The sequence below is a fragment of the Oncorhynchus clarkii genome, chromosome 22 (genome assembly GCF_045791955.1).
Source record: "Oncorhynchus clarkii lewisi isolate Uvic-CL-2024 chromosome 22, UVic_Ocla_1.0, whole genome shotgun sequence".
Classification (NCBI taxonomy): domain Eukaryota; kingdom Metazoa; phylum Chordata; class Actinopteri; order Salmoniformes; family Salmonidae; genus Oncorhynchus; species Oncorhynchus clarkii.
This window is the reverse complement of record NC_092168.1, coordinates 13,292,889-13,316,071: the sequence shown is the minus strand read 5'-3', so window position 1 is coordinate 13,316,071 and position 23,183 is coordinate 13,292,889. Positions and strand designations below refer to the sequence as shown.

Sequence of the window (23,183 nt, the reverse complement as noted above, 5' to 3'; positions counted from 1 at the left end):
CTCCAAGCCTGACTATTTATGTAACATCTGCTCATTTTGTAGTACTTCGTAGTGAAGCTCCGGAGCAGGATTAACCACATTGCCCCATCACCTCCGGAAGGCTTCTTTTAAGCTTTTACATAAGGCTGCTCAGACACAGTTCTGATGGTCTCACATGTGTAGGATCCCACTTCTGACACCAAATATATGAAATTGGGTCATGTTTGATTCAAACCTAGTACTATCCATTTGGATAGTGGGCGCACTGCTGTATCTAAATGTTTTTATTGAAGCTTTATTTAACTAGGCAAGTCAGTTAAGAACAAAGTCAGATATACAATGACAGCCTACCAGGGAACAGTGGGTTTACTGCCTTGTTCTGGGGCAGAATGACAGATTTTTACCTTGTTAGCTTGAGGATTCAATCCAGCAACCATTCGGTTACTGGCCCAACGAACACTCTAACCACTAGGCCACCTGCCACCCATAAAGTGCCAAGAAGGTGAATGTATTTGTCCGATATCATGGAGAAACTAATGGCAGGATCATTATGTTATCCCAAAAAAATGTGATACAATAAAGCAGTTTTTCGAACCAAGACCCCAGAACCCTATTATTCTAATCCAGGGGCAAGTGGCATCCAAAATGCACCTGAACTAAAACGGGAGGCCAGCCTTTCTGAAATGTTGGAAACAGCATAAGCAGGTTGATTTGGAATGCTAAATGACCCTTGCATTGTCTTACTTGTGTAACCCCTGTTCTCTGAGTGAGGTGTCGCACATATGGGGACACACCCTTCGAGACGGGAACACGAGGAAGCTCCAATCACACAACATCTTTCGTAGACAGACAGGAGGCATGGTGGATAGTGGGGAACCCCACTTCTTATAAGGCACCACAATCCCACCCTGTACTGATTATGAAGCATATGTTTTCTTCCTTACACATAACGAGAAGGGGAACGCGGTGAGATACAGTACCTCATTCATAATATCAGAGTAACGGGGTTACTCAAGTAACCATAAGTTCTCTTTCAAATACTTGTTTCGGTATCTCACATATGGGGAAAGACTCATCCCTCAGAGGCCCCAAACTAAGGGACATATGCGTAGAGCAGGTGGTAGCTTTTCTGTCTAGCCCAACTCCGTCCAAACAGATGGGAAAACTCAAAAATGGATCCAAACTTAAGCCCTTAAACAGATGGGAATCGGTCTATATGGAAAGGGCTAAATTGAAATGTTTCTTACAGAAGAAATATGGATATGCATAACCTCGGCACACCGCAGGTCTAACTGGTGTTTCCAAGTGGCCATACACCTCACCAAAGTGTGCACAGTTCCTAAGCAATTTCAATGACTCAAACAAGTCTTCAATATGCTTTTTTTTTTTAGCTCTCTTAGCTGTGCCATTGAGGAACTAGTGCAAGCACATTTTTTGTTGTTTTGTGTGGAACACAGCCCTGCATGCCCGCCTTTACACAATTAATGTTGTTTACGCAATCCAAAACGGTCCATTTATAAATCACAATCTGGGTCAGGTGGACATAATTTGAAAGCTTGTTCTATTACCAACGTGACTGGCTAAATTATAAAATACGATCTTACCGTATTAGACTTTCACAATGCAATTCAGAGAACAGATCATAATTTTGGTTAATATAGATTGGAGTCAGATGCGTGGTCTGCGGCAAATTCTCTTCACAATATAACAAACTGGCTCATTCTGTTCAGGACAGCCCAGGTTATGATGCCATGTCATCTTGTCACTAACTCTACATCGAAACATAGTGATCATAATATCAAAGTAGTATTTATTATAGTCCTCAACATCTCATCTTTTAAAAATCTAAACAAATCCTATTTTATTTGTCACATGCACCGAATACAACAGGTGTGGTCATTACCGTGAAATGCTTACTTATGAGCCCCTCTGCAACAAAGCTGAATTGTAAAAAACTTAAGTAAGAAAAATAAACAGATAATCGAGTCCTAATTTACAGCATTTCCCTCACTCAGACAACAAAAACAATTGCAAAAATTGCCCAATTAGAGGGATGGGTGCAACTTCTTGTCATGCGTGGTGCTCAACTTCAGAACAACTGCCAGTCAGAACACATACAGAGCTGTAGGGGAGACCCTAACACAGATTTTTTGAAAGACATCTCGTAGTAGAGCTGCAAAGGTGTAGCTCTCCACTTTCTGGAGGTCCGAGTTTTGAAATCAGTAGAATGCATGGTGGAATTAGAGTATAATAGCTAAGGAGATCGAGAAAATTCTGCCGTTTGATTGCACATGCAGACAGAGTTGAGTTGAAAAGAGAACACACATAAGAAGGTTGTGGTATAAAACACCTGTTTCCGGATTACATCTTCAAACTAAGGCAAACATAGCATCCGTGACAGAGAGGGAGAAGCGTCCAATCAATCAAATGTATTTTTAAAGCCCTTTTTACATCAGCTGATGTCACAAAGTGCTTTACAGAAACCCAGCCTAAAACCCCAAACAACAAGCAATGCAGGTGTAGAAGCACGGTGGCTAGGAAAAACTCCCTAGAAAGGCCAGAACCTAGGAAGAAACCTGGAGAGGAACCAATCTATGCGGAGTGGCCCGTCCTCTTCTGGCTGTGCCGGGTGGAGATTATAACAGAACATGGCCAAGATGTTCAAATGTTCATAGATGACCAGCAGGGTCAAATAACAATAATCACAGTGGTTGTCGAGGGTGAAACAGGCCAACACCTCAGGAGTAAATGTCAGTTGGCTTTTCATAGCTGATCATTCAGAGTATCACTACCACTCCTGCTGTCTCTAGAGAGTTGAAAACAGCAGGTCTGGGACAGGTAACACATCCGGTGAACAGGTCAGGGTTCCATAGCCGCAGGCAGTTGAAACTGGAGCAGCAGCATGACCAGGTGGCCTGGGGACAGCAAGGAATCATCAGGCCAGGTAGTCCATCCATGTATATGGGTAAGATAGTCTAGCTAGCTGCATTTTCAGATATTACACAATTCTAATTTAGTCGGAAAATTGTTTTCATTTCAAGTTAAAGTGTCCTGTTAGCTAGTTGGCTAATGTTAGCTTGCTGGCTCGCTAGCTAATGTTACGTGTATGATCTGTGTTGTGATATTATTCATATCACAGAGCCATTTGCATTGCTAGTTATAGCCTAATGTTAGTTAGCTAGCTAACATTGAACTTGGTTTGTTAGTTACCTGCAGATTCATGCAGAGTAGAAACGTTATGTGTTTGGATAATGGTTCATTGTTTAGCTAGCTAGCTAACGTTACCTGTCTAAACGAAGACTCCACTATGCAAGTAACCATTTCAATAGAATGTTCATGATGACACTGCGACATCTGTCAATAGAAATAGCTGGTAAATTTTGTGCCAGAGTGTGCCAGAGCGCAGAATAACTGACGAATTTGTGAATGCTCAACACCTGTTGAATATGGCCAGTGTCAGTAAAACGTTGGCAAAAAAAGCGCAATTAAATTGTTGCTAGCAGCACAGTTGCAGTCACCAACCCTCTGGATAACATCAAAACAGCCTAACCAGTTCTGCTAGGGCAAGTAAAATGGTCAGAGTGAGCTGTTATCTCATTTGTGTCTGGAAGTAGCTAGCAAGCTAGCCAACATTAGCCAGTTAGCTTAGGGTGCTTGACTGCTGTTGTTAGGTCAGAACGCTTAGATCAACCCTAATCCTTGGATTTACGAACAGACAATCTGACAAAGCTTTGAGTTTACGAATGCCCAGAGCGTACTATGAGCACTCTGACATTCCAGATTGAATTTACGAACACACCCGTAATATAAACCAGCCTTTAGTCTTGAAATTCTTTGTTTGTTTAGTACATGGCCTCACATGTGAATCCTTAAAGGGCTGGGTGGCTAAAGCGTAAAAGGGTGTGAATGATGCTGAATGGGTGTAGGCAAAGAAGAACATATTCTCAAAAGTGAGGTTATGTTTATCAACTTTCAATACAGAATTACTTGATCGCCAGCTGTACGGTGTTTCCTTCTACACATTGGAGCAGCTGGCTTCCGGGTTAAGCGAGCAGTGTGTCAAGAAGCAGTGCGGCTTGGCGGGGTCGTGTTTCGGAGGAGCCATGGCTTTCGACCTTTGCCTCTCCCAAGACTGTACGAGAGTTGCAGCGATGGGACAAGACTGTAACTACCAATTGGACTTCACGAAATTGGGGTACAAATTACCAAAAATAAATACAAATATAAACAACATTTCAAATTTTTCTACATTGCTACATACTTTGTCACAGGGGGTAAAAGTGGATGCCTAACTTTGGCTGAACAGCTGAACAGCTGGGTATAACAGAACGGGACAGTGAGGTGCAATGGCACTTCCTTTGGGAAGAGAGGAAGTAGCATTTCCAACGTACTGAATGGTCCCTAGCTCAATAGCACAATCCTCTAAGAATAGAGCTGAGTCGCCGTAGGCCACTAAAACTGAAGTTGCAGAGATTGCGTTGCAGGTAGCTGGCTGAAGACTGTTGTCCCCAAGCGACTATACCCACCATGCGTGACAGATCTCCACCAACTTGGTGGGGTGCCTTTCAGGCGCTGAGACTCTCATTCGCCGAGGCAACCGTGCCCTCTGGCGGCGTGCCAAAGAGTTGCCTCTTTTGGCAAGGCGCCTGGATGCAACATGGAAAAATATTATAAGGAGGAAAGATGCTGAGAGCACTGAACGGGAATGATGCTTGAGGGCAACTGATGTTCTGTCATCCTGCTCCTGTCTGAATCATATTGTCTTCTGGTCCCGGCTGGAACCTAAAGGTGTCGGGGGAGAGCCTTGATAGGGAGGGCACTCGGGGGAGTGCTTGGGAGTGCTACTGCTGTCAGCGGGTTGGAACGATGAGCTGCTGCACAGGGGATAGGTTAGGAAAACGAAGGAGTGTCTCTCTAGTACCACAAGTTGGGGAGAGATGGATATGCCAAACTAGAGAGAGGTTAGGGCAGGAAGCCACCAGTGCTGTGTGCTGCCCCTCTCATTAGCTAGGGGGCTAGGACTGCTTACCTCCAGGTCTGCCCTAATTCTGACAGTAGGCTCCATAGCCAGGGCTGTAAACCCAGACTCCTCCATGCGCTGCTTGTCCAGGCTAGAAAAGCCCTTAGAGTCCAGTCGGCTGGAAAAGGGATGCCCCAGGACAATTTGGCCTCATCAAGCCTGACCATGAGGTAGGGACGTCGTTAGCCGGAGAGTTGCTCTACAGGCTAAAACTCTCCCAGAGAGGTAAAAAAATCGTCAGCCTAGCCAGAGAGGGCGCTGGTAAGCTAGACGAGGCGATAAGTAATGCTACGAAGTACAGGTAGAAGAAGCTAGCGGATAAAGCTAACTCTAAGTGTAACAGAGTAAGAAAATATATCCTGTTTTATTTGTGAAGTTCATCAAAATTATTGAATTCATGCTTTTGAGTTCATCTCTTGATATGTCTTATAGTTTAATTTATTCATATTGACATGTTTCATCTACAGTTGCATTAAGCTCAACGCTGGGGTCGCTGTTGAGTAAGTTTGAGGATTGAATGTAGCATATGGTGATGTGAATAACTTACTCCTTAGCCTGATGTGTCCCCACTTGCACCAGCAAATAGCTGGCTTTTTGAGTGGTGCCGACTGGTAAAACACTTACGGAGGGTGGTTATGTATGCTAGCAAGGCAGAAGTCCTGGGTTTGAGCATCGGGGAGCCAAATTAGGAGGAAGTAGTAATCACTAAACAAGCTGCGTAATGTCCTTTACAGTGGTACCTAGTGACTTGGATCTACAGTTGCACTGGGGTCAGAGTTGTTGTTTATTTCACTTGGTCCCCACACCCCCTCAATGGTCCAGCTGCTCCCCCTATGGTCAATCCCCACTCCAATGGACATTTTACTTATTAATCACTGCTACAGTTGTTGTATATAGTGCTATTTTATTTCTATTGATGGATTTTTTATTAGCATTTTCATCATTTTATTTCACTTAGCCCTGCATGTTGGAGCTTGGACCATAAGTAGAGAGAGCTTGTGATTTCCGTAAGGTAGAAAACAATAATGACTAGAGGGCGGGATCGTAGCACCTTATAAGGAGTGGGGTTCCCCATTATTCGCCATGCTTCCTGTCTGTATATGACAGACGTGTAATTGGATCTTCCCTGTGGTCCAGCCTTGAAGGGAATGTCCCCATATGTGAGATTCTGAAACGAGTATTTGAAAGAGAAACTCCAGTTCATTTTCAAATGGAAATCAGCCAAATTAGATGATTGATTCCAACATACAGCCTTTTGTCAACATCTAACAGGCTTAAGTATATTAGTGGCTTCTTGTCTACATTTGGAACATTCTGTGTGGTTGATTTGGGCATAAATCAAACTCACCTCCATTAGAGGGCCATTACTGGTGATGAGGGGTGAGAGGCAGACAGATGTGCAGGCATGCGGGACTCTCGAGTGGCATACGCTGCATCATTAGCCATAAGTGTATCTTATGAATAGATGATACTGCTAGTACACATATCTTCGATGCCCATACGGGAAAAAAATACAATGGCAAAATAATGTATTTGAAAAACATTTATTGAGGACATGGCAGATTTACGCCCCCTTTGGAGAAATTGGGTACCCCTAGTAAACTGAAACAAAAATTGTCAAAAATTGCTAATATATGCATATAATAATTATTATTGGATAGAAAACACTCTAAAGCTTCTAAAACCGTTGGAATTATGTCTGTAAGTATAGCAGAACTCACAGGGCATGCATTCTTCCAAACTAGTTTTGTGGTCATGAAAGTTGGAGCAACTTTGACGTCATCGCCCCCACCCTTCCCAACCACTTATGGATCTGGGGACACTTTCTATCTCTTCCACTAGATGTCCTCATTCTGTAGAGCGTCTAATCGTTCAAATCTCCCTATGGGAGTGATTTGAGTAAGTGCCGCGAGAAAAAACCTGTGCGTTAGGGCGCGAATTGGTCACAGCCATTCCTTTGTTCCAGCACTCCTGGGAAGAGCAAACGATGCCCGGTTGAATTGAAATTTGTTTTGTGTGTTAAAAACATCATAAAGCTTGCTTCTGCACTTAGTTTGACCTGTTTAGTCGACATATAATATGTAATTTTGAAGTTTTGATGCGCAACTTCCGGACCAGAGGACATTTTGGGTGCATTTCAGCTGATGTTATTAGCAGTAGCTAATACAAAGACGCAAGACTTGAAACCAAACGATGTATTGGGTAAGTATGAACCCTTCCAGAACATTCTGAACGAAGACCATCGAAGGTAAGGGAATATTTATGCTTAAATCTGTGTTTCTGTTGACTCCAACATTACGGAGAAATGTAGCTTGTATCTGAGCGCCGTCTCAGCATATTGAATAGTGTGCGATTTCTGTAACGTTAAAAAGAAATGTAACAAAGCAGTTGCATAAAGAAGCAGTGTATCTTTCTAACTATATGTAGAACATGTATATTTAGTGCTACCTAGATTTCCTGCGGACATTTTTGAGTAATTTCTGAACATGAACTCAATGTAAATGGACATTTATGGATATAAATGGCATATTATTGAAAAAAAAAAAATGTACTGTGTAACATGTCCTATTACTGTCATCTGATGAAGATTTTCAAAAGGGTAGTGAATGATTTATTTTTTAATCCTGCTTTTATAATTTTATATTTTCTGGGACAAAATGGCTGCCTCTTGTCTTGGTTTCGGTGGTGGTCTAATATAAATATGTGGTGTGTTTTCGCCGTAAAACATTTAAAAAATCTGACATGCTGGGAAGATGAACAAGGTGTTTATCTTTCATTTGACTTGTTAATGTGTGGAGGTTAAATATTTCTAAGAATATTTTTGCATTCCATGCGCCACGGGTTGAGCTGAACCGGGGGGGGGGGGGGGGTGGCGTTCCTCTAGAGGAACTCCTGGCATCTTAATACATTTTAAATAGATTCCAACATATATATTGAAAATGTGTATATATACTGTAAATGTTTGTAAAATGTACACTGAGTGTTCAAAATATTAGGAACACCTGCTCTATCCATGTCAAAATCAAATCAAATGTTATTTGTCACGTGCCCCAAATACAACAGTGAAATGCTTACTTACAGGCTCTAACCAATAGCACACAAAAGGTATTAGGTAAACAATAGGTAAGTAAAGAAATAAAACAACAGTAAAAAAACTGTTGAAAATAACAGTAGCAAGGCTTTATACAGACGTTTGTTAGTCAGGCTGATTGAGGTAGTAAGTGCATGTAAATATGGTTAAAGTGACTATGCATATATGATGAACAGAGAGTAGCAGTAGCGTAAACGAAGGGTTGGCGGGTGGTGGGTGGCGGGACACAATTCAGATAGCCCGATTAGCCAATGTGCGGGAGCACTGGTAGATCGGCCCAATTGAGGTAGTATGTACATGAATGTATAGTTAAAGGGACTATGCATATATGATAAACAGAGAGTAGCATCAGCGTAAAAGAAGGGTTGGGGGGAGGGACAAAATGATAATAGTCTGGGTAGCCATTTTGATTACCTGTTCAGGAGTCTTATGGCTTGGGGGTAAAAACTGTTGAGAAGCCTTTTTGTCCTAGACACTCCGGTACTGCTTGACCATGCAGTATTAGAGAGAACAGTCTATGACTGGGGTAGCTGGGGTCTTTGACAACATTTAGGGCCTTCCTCTGACACTGCCCGGTGTAGAGTACCAAGATGGCAGGCAGCTTAGCCCCAGTGATGTACTGGGCCGGACACGCTACCCTCTGTAGTGCCTTGCGGTCGGAGGCCGAGCAATTGCCGTAGCAGGCAGTGAGGCAACCGGTCAGGATTCTCTCGATGTTGCAGCTATAAAACATTTTGAGGATCTCAGGACACATGCCAAATCTTTTTAGTTTCCTTAGGGGGAATAGGCTTTGTCGTGCCCTCTTCACAACTGTCTTGGTGTGTTTGGACCGTTCTAGTTTGTTGTTGATGTGGACACCAAGGAACTTGAAGCTCTCAACCTACTCCACTACAGTACCGTCGATGAGAATGGGGGCGTGCTCGGTCCTCCTTTTCCTGTAGTCCACAATCATCTCCTTAGTCTTGGTTATGTTGAGGGATAGGTTGTTATTCTGGCACCACCCAGCCAGGTCTCTGACCTCCCTATGGGCTGTCTTGTCACTGTCGGTGATCAGGCCTTCCACTGTTGTGTTGTCTGCAAACGTAATGATGGTGTTGCAGTCGTGGGTGAACAGGGAGTACAGGAGGGGACTGAGCATGCACCCCTAGGGAGCTCCAGTGTTGAGAATCAGCGTGGCAGATGTGTTGCTACCTACCCTTACCACCTGGGGGCGGCCCGTCAGGAAGTCCAGGATCCAGTTGCAGAGGGAGGTGTTTAGTCCCAGGATCCTTAGCTTAGTGATGAGCTTTGAGGGTACTATGGTGTTGAGCTGTAGTCAATGAACAGCATTCTCACATAAGTGTTCCTTTTGTCCAGGTGGGAAAGGGCAGTGTGGAGTGCAATAGAGATCATCTGCGTCATCTGTGGATCTTTTTGGGCGGTATGCAAATTGGAGTGGGTCTAGAGTTTCTGGGATTAATGGTGATGATGTGAGCCATTACCAGCCTTTCAAAGCACTTCAGGGCTATAGACGTGCTACGGGTCTGTAGTCATTTAGGCAGGTTGCCTTTGTTTTCTCATGGTCTGAGAGTCTTTCAGTGCCTTTTGGTAAACTCCAAACTTTTTCATGTGCCTTTTAAGGAGTGGCTTCTGTCTGGCCACTCTAACATAAAGGCCTGATTGGTAGAGTGCTGCAGAGATGGTTGTCCTTCTGGAAGGTTCTCCCATCTCCACAGAGGAACTCTTCCCCCCTGATTGCTCAGTTTGCCCGGGTGGAATTGATGGAGGCCACTGTGTTCTTGGGGACCTTCAATGCTGCAGAAATGTTTTGGAACCCTTCTCCAGATATGTGCCTCGACACAATCCTGTCTCGGAGCTCTACGGACAATTCCTTCAACCTCATGGCTTGGTATTTGCACTGACATGCGCTGTCAACTGTGGGACCTTATGAATTTATTTACAGGTGTGTGCATTTCCAAATAATGTCCAAGTGATTGAATGTACCACAGGTGGACTGCAATTAAGTTGTAGAAACATCTCAAGGATGAGCAAAGGAAACATGATGCCTCTGAGCTCAATTCCGAGTATCATAGCAAAGGGTCTGGATATTAATGTAAGTAAGGTATTTCTGTTTTTATTTTTTATACATTTGCAAACATTTCATTATGGGGTATTGTGTGTAAAGATTGATGAAGAAAAAATACATATTTAATCAATTTTAGAATGCGGCTGTAACGTAACAAAATGTGGAAAAAGTCAAGGGGTCTGAATACTTTCCAAATGCACTGTATATGGAGACCCCCTACCCCGGCTTAGACAGGGCTTAGAGTCTTAAGGGTTATAAAATCCTGTTATATTAAATGAAGTGCCCTTTTATATAGACCACATGGAGAATCCAATAAATCTGATTTTCCAGATGAATAATGACTTGCTAAAGTACCCCAACATTTTTGCATGTCCCTCATTTAAGGGTCAAGCCTGTTACGTGAACGGAACTCTTGTTTTAATATGGGTGACACTATTCCTATATTTTTATAAAGAAACACTAATCGAATTGTCAAATCTGTTACCCATAGCTAGATAGGCTATAAATGTTTTACCAAATAGATGTTTATGTTGCTCATCTTGCATTCATTTGCCCTTCCCTGTTGCACACAACAAGCTTCCATTCCCCAGTCACAGGATTTTTGGCTGATTTAAGAAGAAATCATCAACCCTGTTACTTTATTTGGTACCTTTTGAGTCTATATATGCTATGCCCGGTTAAAATAAAATAGAGAGGGCCTTGAAGGGGGTGATATCGAGTCCTACAGCGACAATGTTTTTCTGAACCTCCTGCTAAAGATGAAGAGGAATGTATCTTCCATTACGTTTTCACTAATGTGGAAGTCAGTCTTTCAGGGATTGACATATAGTGAGCCAATGAAAAGTGAGCATGAGAAGGCTTATGTCTGCATACACAGTGCTAGGTATAGCACCGCTAGCCGTACACTGTGTAGCCGTATAATACCACTCATTGGAAGCACGACATTTACATTTACATTTTAGTCAGATGCTCTTATCCAGAGTGACTTACAGTTAGTGCATTCATCTTAATATCACAGTCATAGTAAGTACATTTTTCCGCAATAAAGTAGCTGTCAGCGAGGTCAGAGCTAGTAAGGGGGGGAAAAAGTCAAGTGTGAGTGTTAGTTTACAAAAAAAAAAATTTGTTGGTGCTGTGGGATTATTTAAGATACTCTTTGAAGAGGTAGGGATTCAGATGTTTTCGGAAGATGGGCAAGGGACTCTGCTGTCCTCACTTCAGGGGGAAGCTGGTTCCACCATTGGGGTGCCAGGACAGTGAAGAGCTTGGACTGGGCTGAGCAGGAGCTAGCCATACAATGTACAACCTATATTAAAAAAATTGAATAATAATAATTATCTTGAGCTCTATAATGTTTTCATTATTTAATTAAGCTGAAGAGAGGCACTTCTTTTTTTTACCTCTTGAGATGGGAAAACATGTTTTTATGAAGTTGAGCATGTGATCTTGGTGACAGAATTAAAATTAGGTGAAATCAAAAGTATAATTGTTTACTCAACATCACCATTTAATGATATTACTGGCAAAGTTGTTTTATATTACTGGTGGTCCAAAAAAGTATACTGATGCTCAGTTCGTGTACAGAACTGACACAGTAGGTTTGTGTGGGTCAGCAACAGCATCCTTGAAGTGAAGGGTTTTGCTGCTGGGCTGATCTGTGAACACAAACTCAAGCCCAAAACATAAAGTAATCCATATAGAAATGTTACGATTGCGCTTCCTTGTAACCAAACCTGTCATAACCAAATTTCCTAACAGACGCCTCGTAGTTTCAAACGCACTCCTCTCCTCTCCTGTGGTTTAAGGACAACTAGTCTCAGCTTTTAGTGAAGCAGATGGTACATTGATGTGGAAACTGTTCAAACTGTTCAAGTCATTGCTGTTAAAAGCAGCTCTTTTCGCTGAATCCTATACCACACACACACTACTGAAGCGATTTAGGCAAGTTGCCTTTGCTTAATGTCTTTGATATAACAGCGGGGCCTGCAGAGCTTGAGATGGGGTCAGCTCAGCTCCAGGACCAAGTGACTACATAACAGTGCTTTATGTAAGTCTGGCTGATGCAGACAGCTGGCGGGCTGAGAAACATTGAATGGTTCTGGGAAAAGTAGTCATCTGAGGCTGAGGAGTTGGGTGCTAATTTCAACACTGCTCTATGTAACACAGGTCCTTTAGGTTGATGGAATCGGACATTAGGTTTCTGCTGTTTCTCTGGACAAGGGTGAATCCAGGCCACTTCAACCGTATCCAATCAGGGAATAAGACCTGAATGGAAAATGTGTTATTATTTCCCCCTTTCATGAATTTCAATATGTCTGCTAAATTGAGTGGGTTGAAACTGATTTTACCGTAGGCCTTGTATTTGTGTTTGAATATACTGTACATTACCATAGAAGTTTATTCTCTCTGGGTTCAAAACATAATTTTTGTCAAACACTGATGTTTCATTGAGTTTCACAGTACAGGCCTGTAGAGGTCATACCAAGGTTAAACGTGATAGGTCAGTAATTACTTTCCTGTTCTCATTGTGTGTCCTTGTGCCCACAGATCTACATATTTGAGAACAATATTTACTACCAATCAGATGTGAAGAGCAACTCCCTCAGACTGACATCGTCTGGAAAGGAAGGGGTCATTTTCAATGGGATCGCTGACTGGCTGTACGAGGGTAGGTGGGTCGTTCCACGAATAGAATACATTTAGCACCCCTTTGATATTTGAAGTAAACATTGTGCAGCAATATTTAATCTTAAATACCTGTTATATTAAATTAAGTGCCCTTTAATATAGACCACACAGAAAATGTTATCAGCTTTTTTATATGAATAAAAAGACTTGCTAAAGTGCCAACATTCAGCATTTTGGCATGTCCCTCTGTACCCTCTGTGACTTCTATGAAGATTTTAACCCACTTAACCCCAAATGGGGGTTGGATTATCTTGGCAAAGGAAAAATGCTTGCTAACAGGGATGTAAACAAATGTATGAGAGAAATAAGCTTGTTGTGCATATGCAGTGGTGTAAAGTACTTAAGTACAAATACTTTAAAGTACTATTTAAATAGTTTTGGGGGGTATCTGTACTTTACTTTACTATTCATATTTTTAACTACTTTTACTTCACTACATTCCTAAAGAAAATAATGTTGTTTTTTACTTCATACATTTTACCTCACTCCCAAAAGTAATCGTTAGATGTTGAATGCTTAGCAGGACAGAAAAATTGACAAATTCACACACTTATCAAGACAACACAAATGCATCTATTGTAAATGATATCTGAGTGTTGGAGTGTGCCCTGGTTATACATACATTTAAAAAAACAAGAAAATGGTGCTGTCTGCTCTGCTTAATAGAAGGAATTTAAAATTATTTATACTTTTACTTTTGATACTTAAGTATATTTTAGCAATTACATTTACTTTTGATACTTAAGTATATTTTAGCAAGTACATTTACTTTTGATACTTAAGAATATTTAGAAGCAAATACTTTTAGACTTTTACTCAAGGAGCATTTTACTGGTGACTTTTACTTTTACTGGAGTAACTCTCTATTTACTGGAGTAACTCTCTATTTACTGGAGTAACTCTCTATTTACTGGAGTAACTCTCTATTATTATACTTTTACTCAAGTATTACAATTGGGTACTTTTTCAACCACTGTGCGCATGGAACATTTCTTGGATCTTTTATTTCAGCTCATGCAACATGGGACCAACACTTTACATTTACTTTTGATACTTAAGTATATTTTAGCAATTACATTTACTTTTGATACTTAAGTATATTTTAGCAATTACATTTACTTTTGATACTTAAGAATATTTAGAAGCAAATACTTTTAGACTTTTACTCAAGGAGCATTTTACTGGTGACTTTTACTTTTACTGGAGTAACTCTCTATTTACTGGAGTAACTCTCTATTTACTGGAGTAACTCTCTATTTACTGGAGTAACTCTCTATTATTATACTTTTACTCAAGTATTACAATTGGGTACTTTTTCAACCACTGTGCGCATGGAACATTTCTTGGATCTTTTATTTCAGCTCATGCAACATGGGACCAACACTTTACATGTTGCGTTTATATTTTTGTTCAGTTTAACTCAAGATATTTGTGACTGAATAACACAGTTAAGTGATTTTCAACAATTCTAACATGCCTCATGTTTTCCTGATGATATCAAATTAGTCAAACACAGTCGGAGTCAAACCGCATTTTTTTAAACAAAATTTCCATTTCCCTTCAGCTACATAGTAGGTGGATGAATGAAATACTAAATTAGTACCGAATGCCAGTTTATGCAAAACAATGATTAAATATGAATGTGATGAAATAGCAGATTTGAAAAGGGAAGAGCTAATTAAGTTTAGGAGAAAGACAGCCCATTATGTTACTCAGGAGAAATGAAACTTTACACAGATTAAGAAAGCGTTTCAGCAAGCAGTTACTTTAACTGTGCAATTGTGTATAATTTTTGTTAATTTTTCCATCATCTGTACCTTTGTGAAGAATTATCATTGTAATGATTTACTGTGTGGGCATTTTTGCCTTGATATGGACATTCAGGGCCATATTAACTAAGCGTGTGCACTCAGCAATGTAAAGGAAAGCCAAAACATGCAACTATTAATTTACAGTACAGTTTACCATGACTTTATTATTTCTCTTGATCTTTATTTGACCTTTTTGTTATTTCACCACTCTGGGGCACTGTTCACAACATTAACACAAGCAAAGCACTCGCCCACACAACGCCATCGGCCCAGTACAGTTGTAAACAGGATTCATCCTTGAAGAGCACACTTCTCCAGCATGCCAGTAACCATTGAAGGTGAGCATTTTCCCACTGAAGTTGGTTACGACGCCAAACTGCATAAAGGTCAAGACCCTTGTGAGGATGACGAGCATGCAGATCAGCTTCCCTGAGACGGTTTCTGACAGGTTGTGCAGAAATTCTTTAGTTGTGCAAACCCACAGTTTCATCAGCTGTTCAGGTGTCTGGTCTCAGACAATTCCACAGATAAAGAAGCCGGATGTGGAGGTCCTGGGCTGGCATGGATACATGTGATATGCGGTTTTGAGGCCGTTTGGATGTACTGCCAAATTCTCTAAAATTACATTGGAGGCGGTTTATGGTAGAGAAATGATCATTCAATTACCGGGCAACAGCTCTGGTGGACAATACTGCAGTCAGCATGCTAATTGCACCCTCACTTCAAAACTTGAGTCATCTGTGGCATTTTGTTATGTGACAAAATTATTTTATTTTTTTGTCCCCAGCACAAGATGCCCCTGTGTAAAGAGCATGCTGTTTATCCAGTTTCTTCATATGCCACACCTGTCACCTCTCTCTCTCGCTCTCGCTCGCTCTCGCTCTCTCTCTCTCTCTCTCTCTCTCTCTCTCTCTCTCTAAATGACTCCCAATCAGACCTAATTAACATCTCAAATGTTTGACATTATGTTGCCACAGACTGTTAAGTACTGTTAACTGCACTCGAACATCATGCTTGAGTTGTCGCAATACTTTAGTGCTCTCTATTTTTTTTTAGCACACTATCGACATATGGCCTTCTCACATGGAACAGTACAGATGGAAACTTCAGGAAAGATGATTATATCAACTATTATCTCAAGGTGTTTCACACTAAACTTCCATATGCCGCGTTATAACTGTGAATGAAGTCTCCGCGGATGAGGGAACGTTGCCTTTAAATTTAAATTACTCTATAACGTGGATCTTACGCAATACTTCAGTGATACGGATTGAATCGAGACCGAAATACTACATGGCCATTTTGTTGGAGAATACAGTGCCTTATGAAAGTATTCACACCCCTCAACTTTGTCTGCATTTTGTTGAGTTACAGTCTGAATTTAAAATGGATTAAACTGAGATTTTTTTTACACACAATACCCCATAATGTAAAAATGGAATTATGTTTTCAAAATGTTTACTAATTCATTCAAAGTGAAAGCTGAAATGTCTTGAAGTATTCACCCCTTTGATATGGGTAACCTAAAAAAAAAATGTAAAAATGTGCTTAACAAGTCACATAATAAGCTGCGTGAACTCACTGTGTGCAATAATTGTGCCTAATCTTGCTCCTACCTGAGACGCAGATGTCTCAACTAGACACCTGTAAATGCAAATGCGCTACGCTAAATGCTAAATGTACTCGTTAAAACTCAAACGTTCATTAAAACACACATGCAGGGTATTGAATTAAAGCTACACTCGTTGTGAATCTAGCCAACAAGTCAGATTTTTAAAATGCTTTTCGGCGAAAGCATGAGAAGCTATTATCTGATAGCATGCAACACCCCGAAATACCTGAAGGCGACGTAAACAAAATAATTAGCGTAGCCGGCGCTACACAAATAGCAGAAATAAAATATAAAACCAAGACCAAGAAATAACTCCCAGGAAATTGACAAGACTGGCGACATTGTGTGGAAGCTGTAGGAATTGCAATCTCGGCCCCATTTGGTGTCCCTTAAACAATACATGCAAGTGGCGCATGGATATTTTTTTCAGTTTTCAGTGACCAGTTTTTCTTGCGCTTTTCGATGAAACACACGCTCTGTTATAGTCACAGCCGTGATTTAACCAGTTATAGAAACTTCAGAGTGTTTTCTATCCACACATACTAATCATATGCATATACTATATTCCTGGCATGAGTTGCAGGACGCTGAAATGTTACGCGATTTTTAACAGAATGTTCGAAAAAGTAGGGTGTAGACTGAAGAGGTTTTAAGTTGATTTTTGAATAACTATCTCATCACTGTACTGCACACATACAAATATCTGTAAGGTCCCTCAGTCGAGCAGTGACCAGGGAGGTTTTCCAATGGCTCGCAAAAGAAGGGCAACTATTGGTAGATGGGTAAAAAAAAGCAGACATTGACTATCCCTTTGAGCATGGTTATTAATTACACTTTGGATTGTGTTGAAGGAAACTGCTCAGGGATTTCACCTTAAGGCCAATGGTATCTTTAAAACAGTTAGTGTTTAATGGCTGTGATAGGAGAAAACTGACGATGGATCAACAACATTGTAGTTAATCCACAATACTAACCTACCAGACGAGCCAAATGGCTTTTATGCTCGCTCAGTAGCCGATGTGAGCAAGACCTTTAAACAGGTTAATATTCACAAGGCCGGGGGACCAGACAGATTACCAGGACGTGTACTCAGAGCATGCGTGGACCAACTGGCAAGTGTCTTCACTGACATTTCCAACCTCTACCTGACCGATTCTGTAATACCTACATGTTTCAAGCAGACCACCATAGTTCCTGTGCCCAAGAAAGTGAAGTTAACCTGCCTAATTGACTACCGCCCCGTAGCTCACACATGGGTAGCCATGAAGTGCTTTGAAAGGCTTGTCATGGCTCACATCAACACCATCATCCCGGAAACCCTAGACCCAATCGAATTCGCAAACGGCCCCAACAGATCCACAGATGACGCATTCTTAATCTCTCCACACTGCCCTTTCCCACCTGGACAAAAGGAACACCTACTACTATGTGAGAATGCTGTTCATTGACTACAGCTCAGCGTTCAACACCATAGTGCCTACAAGGCTCATCACTAAGCTAAGCTAAACACCTCCCTCTTCACCTGGATTCTGGACTTCCTGATGGGCCACCCCCAGGTGGTGAGGGTAGGTAACAACACATATGCCATCCTGATCCTCATCACAGGGGCCCCTCAGGGGTCCGTGCTTAGTCCCCTCCTGTCCTAACTGTTTACCCACGACTGCGTGGCCAAGCACGACTCCAACACCATCATTAACTTTCCTGATGACACAACAGTGGTAGGCCTGATCACTGACAACGATGGGACAGACTATAGGGAGGAGGTCAGAGACCTGGCAGTGTAGTGGCACTACAGAGGGTACATCACTGGGGCCAAGCATCACTGGGGCCAAGTACATCACTGGGGCCAAGCTTCCTGCCATCCAGGACCTATATACTCGGCAGTGTCAGAGGAAGGCCCAAAAAATTGTCATAGTCTCCGGTCACCCAAGTCATAGACTGTTCTCTCTGCTACCACGCAATACCGGAGCGCCAAATCTAGGTCCAAAAGGCGCCTACCCTCAAGCCATAAAACTGCTGAACAATTAATCATATGGCCACCCGGACTATTTACATTGACCCCCCTTTGTTTCTACACTGCTGCTACTCGCTGTGTATGATCTATGCATAGTCACTTTACCCCTACCTTCATGTACAAATTACCTCGACTAACCTGTACTCCCACACATTGACTTGGTACCAGTACCCCCTGTATATAGCCCCGTTATTTTATTGTGTTACTTTTTATTTTATAATTTACTTTAGTTTATTTAGTAAATATTTTATTGACTCTTATTTCTTGAACTGCATTGTTGGTGAAGGGCTTGTAGTAAGCATTTCACCTGTTGTATTCAGTGCATGTGAAAAATAACATTTGATTTGATAATTGACAGAATGAAAAGAAGGAAGCCTGTACAGAATACAAATATTCCAAAGCATGCATCCTGTTTGCAACAAGGCACTTAAGTAACACTGCAAAATTAATTAAGTTAAGTTTTTGTCCTGAATAGAAAGTATTATGTTTGCGGCAAATACAACACATTAGTACCACTCTTCATATTTTCAAACATAGTGGTGGCTGCATCATGCTATGGGTATGCTGATAATCGCTAAGGACTGGGGAGTTTTTCAGGATGAAGAAGAAACATAATAGACCTAAGCAGAGGCAAAATCCTTGAGGATAACCTGTTTCAGTCTGCTTTCCACCAGACAATGGGAGATGAATTCACTTTTCAGCGGGACAATAACCTAAAGCGCAAGGCCAAATCTACACTGGAGTTGCTTACCAAGAAAATGAAAGTTTCTGAGTGGCTGAGCTAAAGTTTTGACTTAAATCTACTTAAACATCTACAGCAAGACCTGATAATGGTTAATGGTTGTCTAGCAATGATCAACAATCAATTTGACAGTTTTGAAAAGAATAATTACAAGAATTTTGAAAAGAATAATGGGCAAATGTTGCACAATCCAGGAGTGGAACACACTTAGATACTTACCCAGAAAGACTCAAAGCTGTAATCGCTGCCAAAGGTGCTTCTACAAATTATTGACTGAGGGGTGTAAATGCTTATGTAAATTAAATATTTCTGTACCTAAAAACAAAAGGCAAACATTTCTAAAAACATGTTTTCACTTTGTCATTATTGTGTGTGTAGATGGGTGAGAAAAAAAATATATTGAATCCATTTTGAATTCAGGCTGTAACAAGTCAAGGGGTATGAATACTTTCTGTATTTAATTTTCTCGAGATCTGCAATATATTTGTTATATATTCCTTGTGTCTCTTTACAGAGGAGATTCTCCAGTCACATATAGCACACTGGTGGTCACCGGATGGAGAGAGGTTGGCCTTCCTGGTCCTCAATGACACTCTGGTGCCCAATATGGCCCTTCCTCGCTTCACTGGCGCTTCATACCCCAAAGGAAAGCAATACCCCTACCCTAAGGTAAGCTGAGATGATGTAGAAGTACATTGTCACCTATCTAGCTTCGATTGGTGGAATGAAACAAATTAACTCTGAGTACTCTGAGATTACAGTAAGACAAAAAAAAAATATATAATTTTTTTTCACCTTGTTGAGAACAAGTTCTCAGTTACAACTGCGGCCTGGCCAAGATAGAGCAAAGCAGTGTGACACAAACAACACAGAATTACACATGGGATAAACAAATGTCCAGTCAGTTACACAATAGAAAAGTATATATACAGTGTGTGCAAATGTAGTAAGATTAGGGAAGTAAGGCAATAAATAGGAATAGTGGTGAAATAATATATATATGTATATATTATATATATGTATATATATATATATATATATATATATATATATATATATATATATATATATATATATATGTATATATATATATATATATATATATGTAGTAACCAAAAATGTGTTAAACCAATAACAATATATTTTATATTTGAGATACTTCAAATAGCCACCCTTTGCCTTGATGACAGCTTTGCACACTCTTGGAATTCTCTCAACCAGCTTCACCTGGAATGCTTTTTCAACAGTCTTGAAGGAGTTCCCACATATGCTGAGAACATGTTAGCTGCTTTTCCTTCACTCTGTGGTCCGACTAATCCCAAACCATCTCAACTGGGTTGAGGTCAGGTGATTGTGGAGACCAGGTCATCTGATGTAGCACTCAATCACTCTCCTTCTTGGTCAAATATCCCTTACACAGCCTGGAGGTGTGTTGGGTCATTGTCCTGTTAAAAAACAAATGATAGTCCCACTAAGCACAATCCGGATGGAATGGCGTATCGCTGCAAAATGCTGTGGTAGCCAGGCTGGTTAATTTTGCCTTGAATTCTAAATAAATCACAGACAGTGTCACCAGCAAAGCAGCCCCACACCATGACACCTTCTCCTCCATGTTTTGCGGTGGGAAATACCCTTGCGGAGATCATCCGTACACCAACACTGCGTCTTACAAAGACACGACGGTTGGAACCAAAAATCTCTAATTTGAACTCCAGACCAAAGGACAGATTTCCACCTGTCTAATGTCCATTGCTCGTGTTTCTTTGCCCAAGCCAGTCTCTTTTTATTATTGGTGTCCTTTAGTAGTGGATGGTGATGTTGAGATGTGTCTGTTACTTGAACTCTGTGAATCATTTATTTGAGCTGCAATTTCTGAGGCTGGTAAGTCTAATGAACTTATCCTAATGAACTGTGGGTCTTCCATTCCCGTGGCAGTCCTCATGAGAGCCAGTTTCATCTTAGCGCTTGATGGTTTTTGGACTGTTATTGAAATGTTCCGTAATTGACTGACCTTCATGTCTTAAAGCAATGATAGACTGTTGTTTCTATTTGCTTATTTTACCAAATAGGTCTTCTGTATTACCCCCCACCCCCCCCCCCCCCCCCCCCACCCCCCCACCCCCCTCACACACACACACACACATTTTGCACAACACAACTGATTGGCTCAAACGCAATAAGAAGGAAAGAAATTCCACAAATTAACTTAGAAGGCACACCTGTTAATTGAAATGCATTCCAGGTGACTACTTCATGAAGCTGGTTGAGAAAATGCACATGTGGGAACTCTGTTGAACTCTGAGACTGTTGAAAATGCATTCCAGGTGAAGCTGGTTGAGAGAATTCCAAGAGTGTGCAAAGCTGTCATCAAGGAAAAGGGTGGCTACTTTGAAGAATCTCAAATGTAAAATATATTTTGATTTCTTTAACACTTTTTTTGGTTACTACATGATTCCTTATGTGTTATTTCATAGTGTTGATGTCCTCACTATTATTCTACAGTGTAGAAAAAAGTAAAAATGAATAAAAACCCTTGAATGAGTAGGTGTTCTAAAACTTTTGACCGGCAGTATAAATGTACTTTGAGTTACAGTGCCTTGCGAAAGTATTCGGCCCCCTTGAACTTTGCGACCTTTTGCCACATTTCAGGCTTCAAACATAAAGATATAAAACTGTATTTTTTTGTGAAGAATCAACAACAAGTGGACACAATCATGAAGTGGAATGACATTTATTGGATATTTCAAACTTTTTTAACAAATCAAAACTGAAAAATTTGGCGTGCAAAATTATTCAGCCCCCTTAAGTTAATACTTTGTAGCGCCACCTTTTGCTGTAATTACAGCTTTAAGTCGCTTGGGGTATGTCTCTATCAGTTTTGCACATCGAGAGACTGACATTTTTTCCCATTCCTCCTTGCAAAACAGCTCGAGCTCAGTGAGGTTGGATGGAGAGCATTTGTGAACAGCAGTTTTCAGTTCTTTCCACAGATTCTCGATTGGATTCAGGTCTGGACTTTGACTTGGCCATTCTAACACCTGGATATGTTTATTTTTGAACCATTCCATTGTAGATTTTGCTTTATGTTTTGGATCATTGTCTTGTTGGAAGACAAATCTCTGTCCCAGTCTCAGGTCTTTTGCAGACTCCATCAGGTTTTCTTCCAGAATGGTCCTGTATTTGGCTCCATCCATCTTCCCATCAATTTTAACCATCTTCCCTGTCCCTGCTGAAGAAAAGCAGGCCCAAACCATGATGCTGCCACCACCATGTTTGACAGTGGGGATGGTGTGTTCAGGGTGATGAGCTGTGTTGCTTTTACGCCAAACATAACGTTTTGCATTGTTGCCAAAAAGTTCCATTTTGGTTTCATCTGACCAGAGCACCTTCTTCCACATGTTTGGTGTGTCTCCCAGGTGGCTTGTGGCAAACTTTAAACAACACTTTTTATGGATATCTTTAAGAAATGTCTTTCTTCTTGCCACTCTTCCATAAAGGCCAGATTTGTGCAATATACGACTGATTGTTGTCCTATGGACAGAGTCTCCCACCTCAGCTGTAGATCTCTGCAGTTCATCCAGAGTGATCATGGGCCTCTTGGCTGCATCTCTGATCAGTCTTCTCCTTGTATGAGCTGAAAGTTTAGAGGGACGGCCAGGTCTTGGTAGATTTGCAGTGGTCTGATACTCCTTCCATTTCAATATTATCGCTTGCACAGTGCTCCTGTGGATGTTTAAAGCTTGGGAAATCTTTTTGTATCCAAATCCGGCTTTAAACTTCTTCACAACATTATCTCGGACCTGCCTGGTGTGTTCCTTGTTCTTCATGATGCTCTCTGCGCTTTTAACGGACCTCTGAGACTATCACAGTGCAGGTGCATTTATACGGAGACTTGATTACACACAGGTGGATTGTATTTATCATCATTAATCATTTAGGTCAACATTGGATCATTCAGAGATCCTCACTGAACTTCTGGAGAGAGTTTGCTGCACTGAAAGTAAAGGGGCTGAATAATTTTGCACGCCCAATTTTTCAGTTTTTGATTTGTTAAAAAAGTTTGAAATATCCAATAAATGTCGTTCCACTTCATGATTGTGTCCCACTTGTTGTTGATTCTTCACAAAAAAATACAGTTTTATATCTTTATGTTTGAAGCCT

The 23,183-nt window shown here is 41.0% G+C and overlaps 1 protein-coding gene across 1 annotated transcript in view; it reads left to right on the top strand.

Moving 5' to 3' along the window:
- Positions 1-23,183, top strand: part of LOC139380418 (inactive dipeptidyl peptidase 10-like) — a 146,094-nt gene that overhangs the window by 95,268 nt on the left and 27,643 nt on the right. The window contains exons 8-9 of the mRNA XM_071123078.1: positions 12,703-12,823; positions 19,537-19,691. Coding sequence (XP_070979179.1) covers positions 12,703-12,823; positions 19,537-19,691 — 276 coding nt within the window. The remainder of the gene's footprint in view (positions 1-12,702; positions 12,824-19,536; positions 19,692-23,183) is intronic.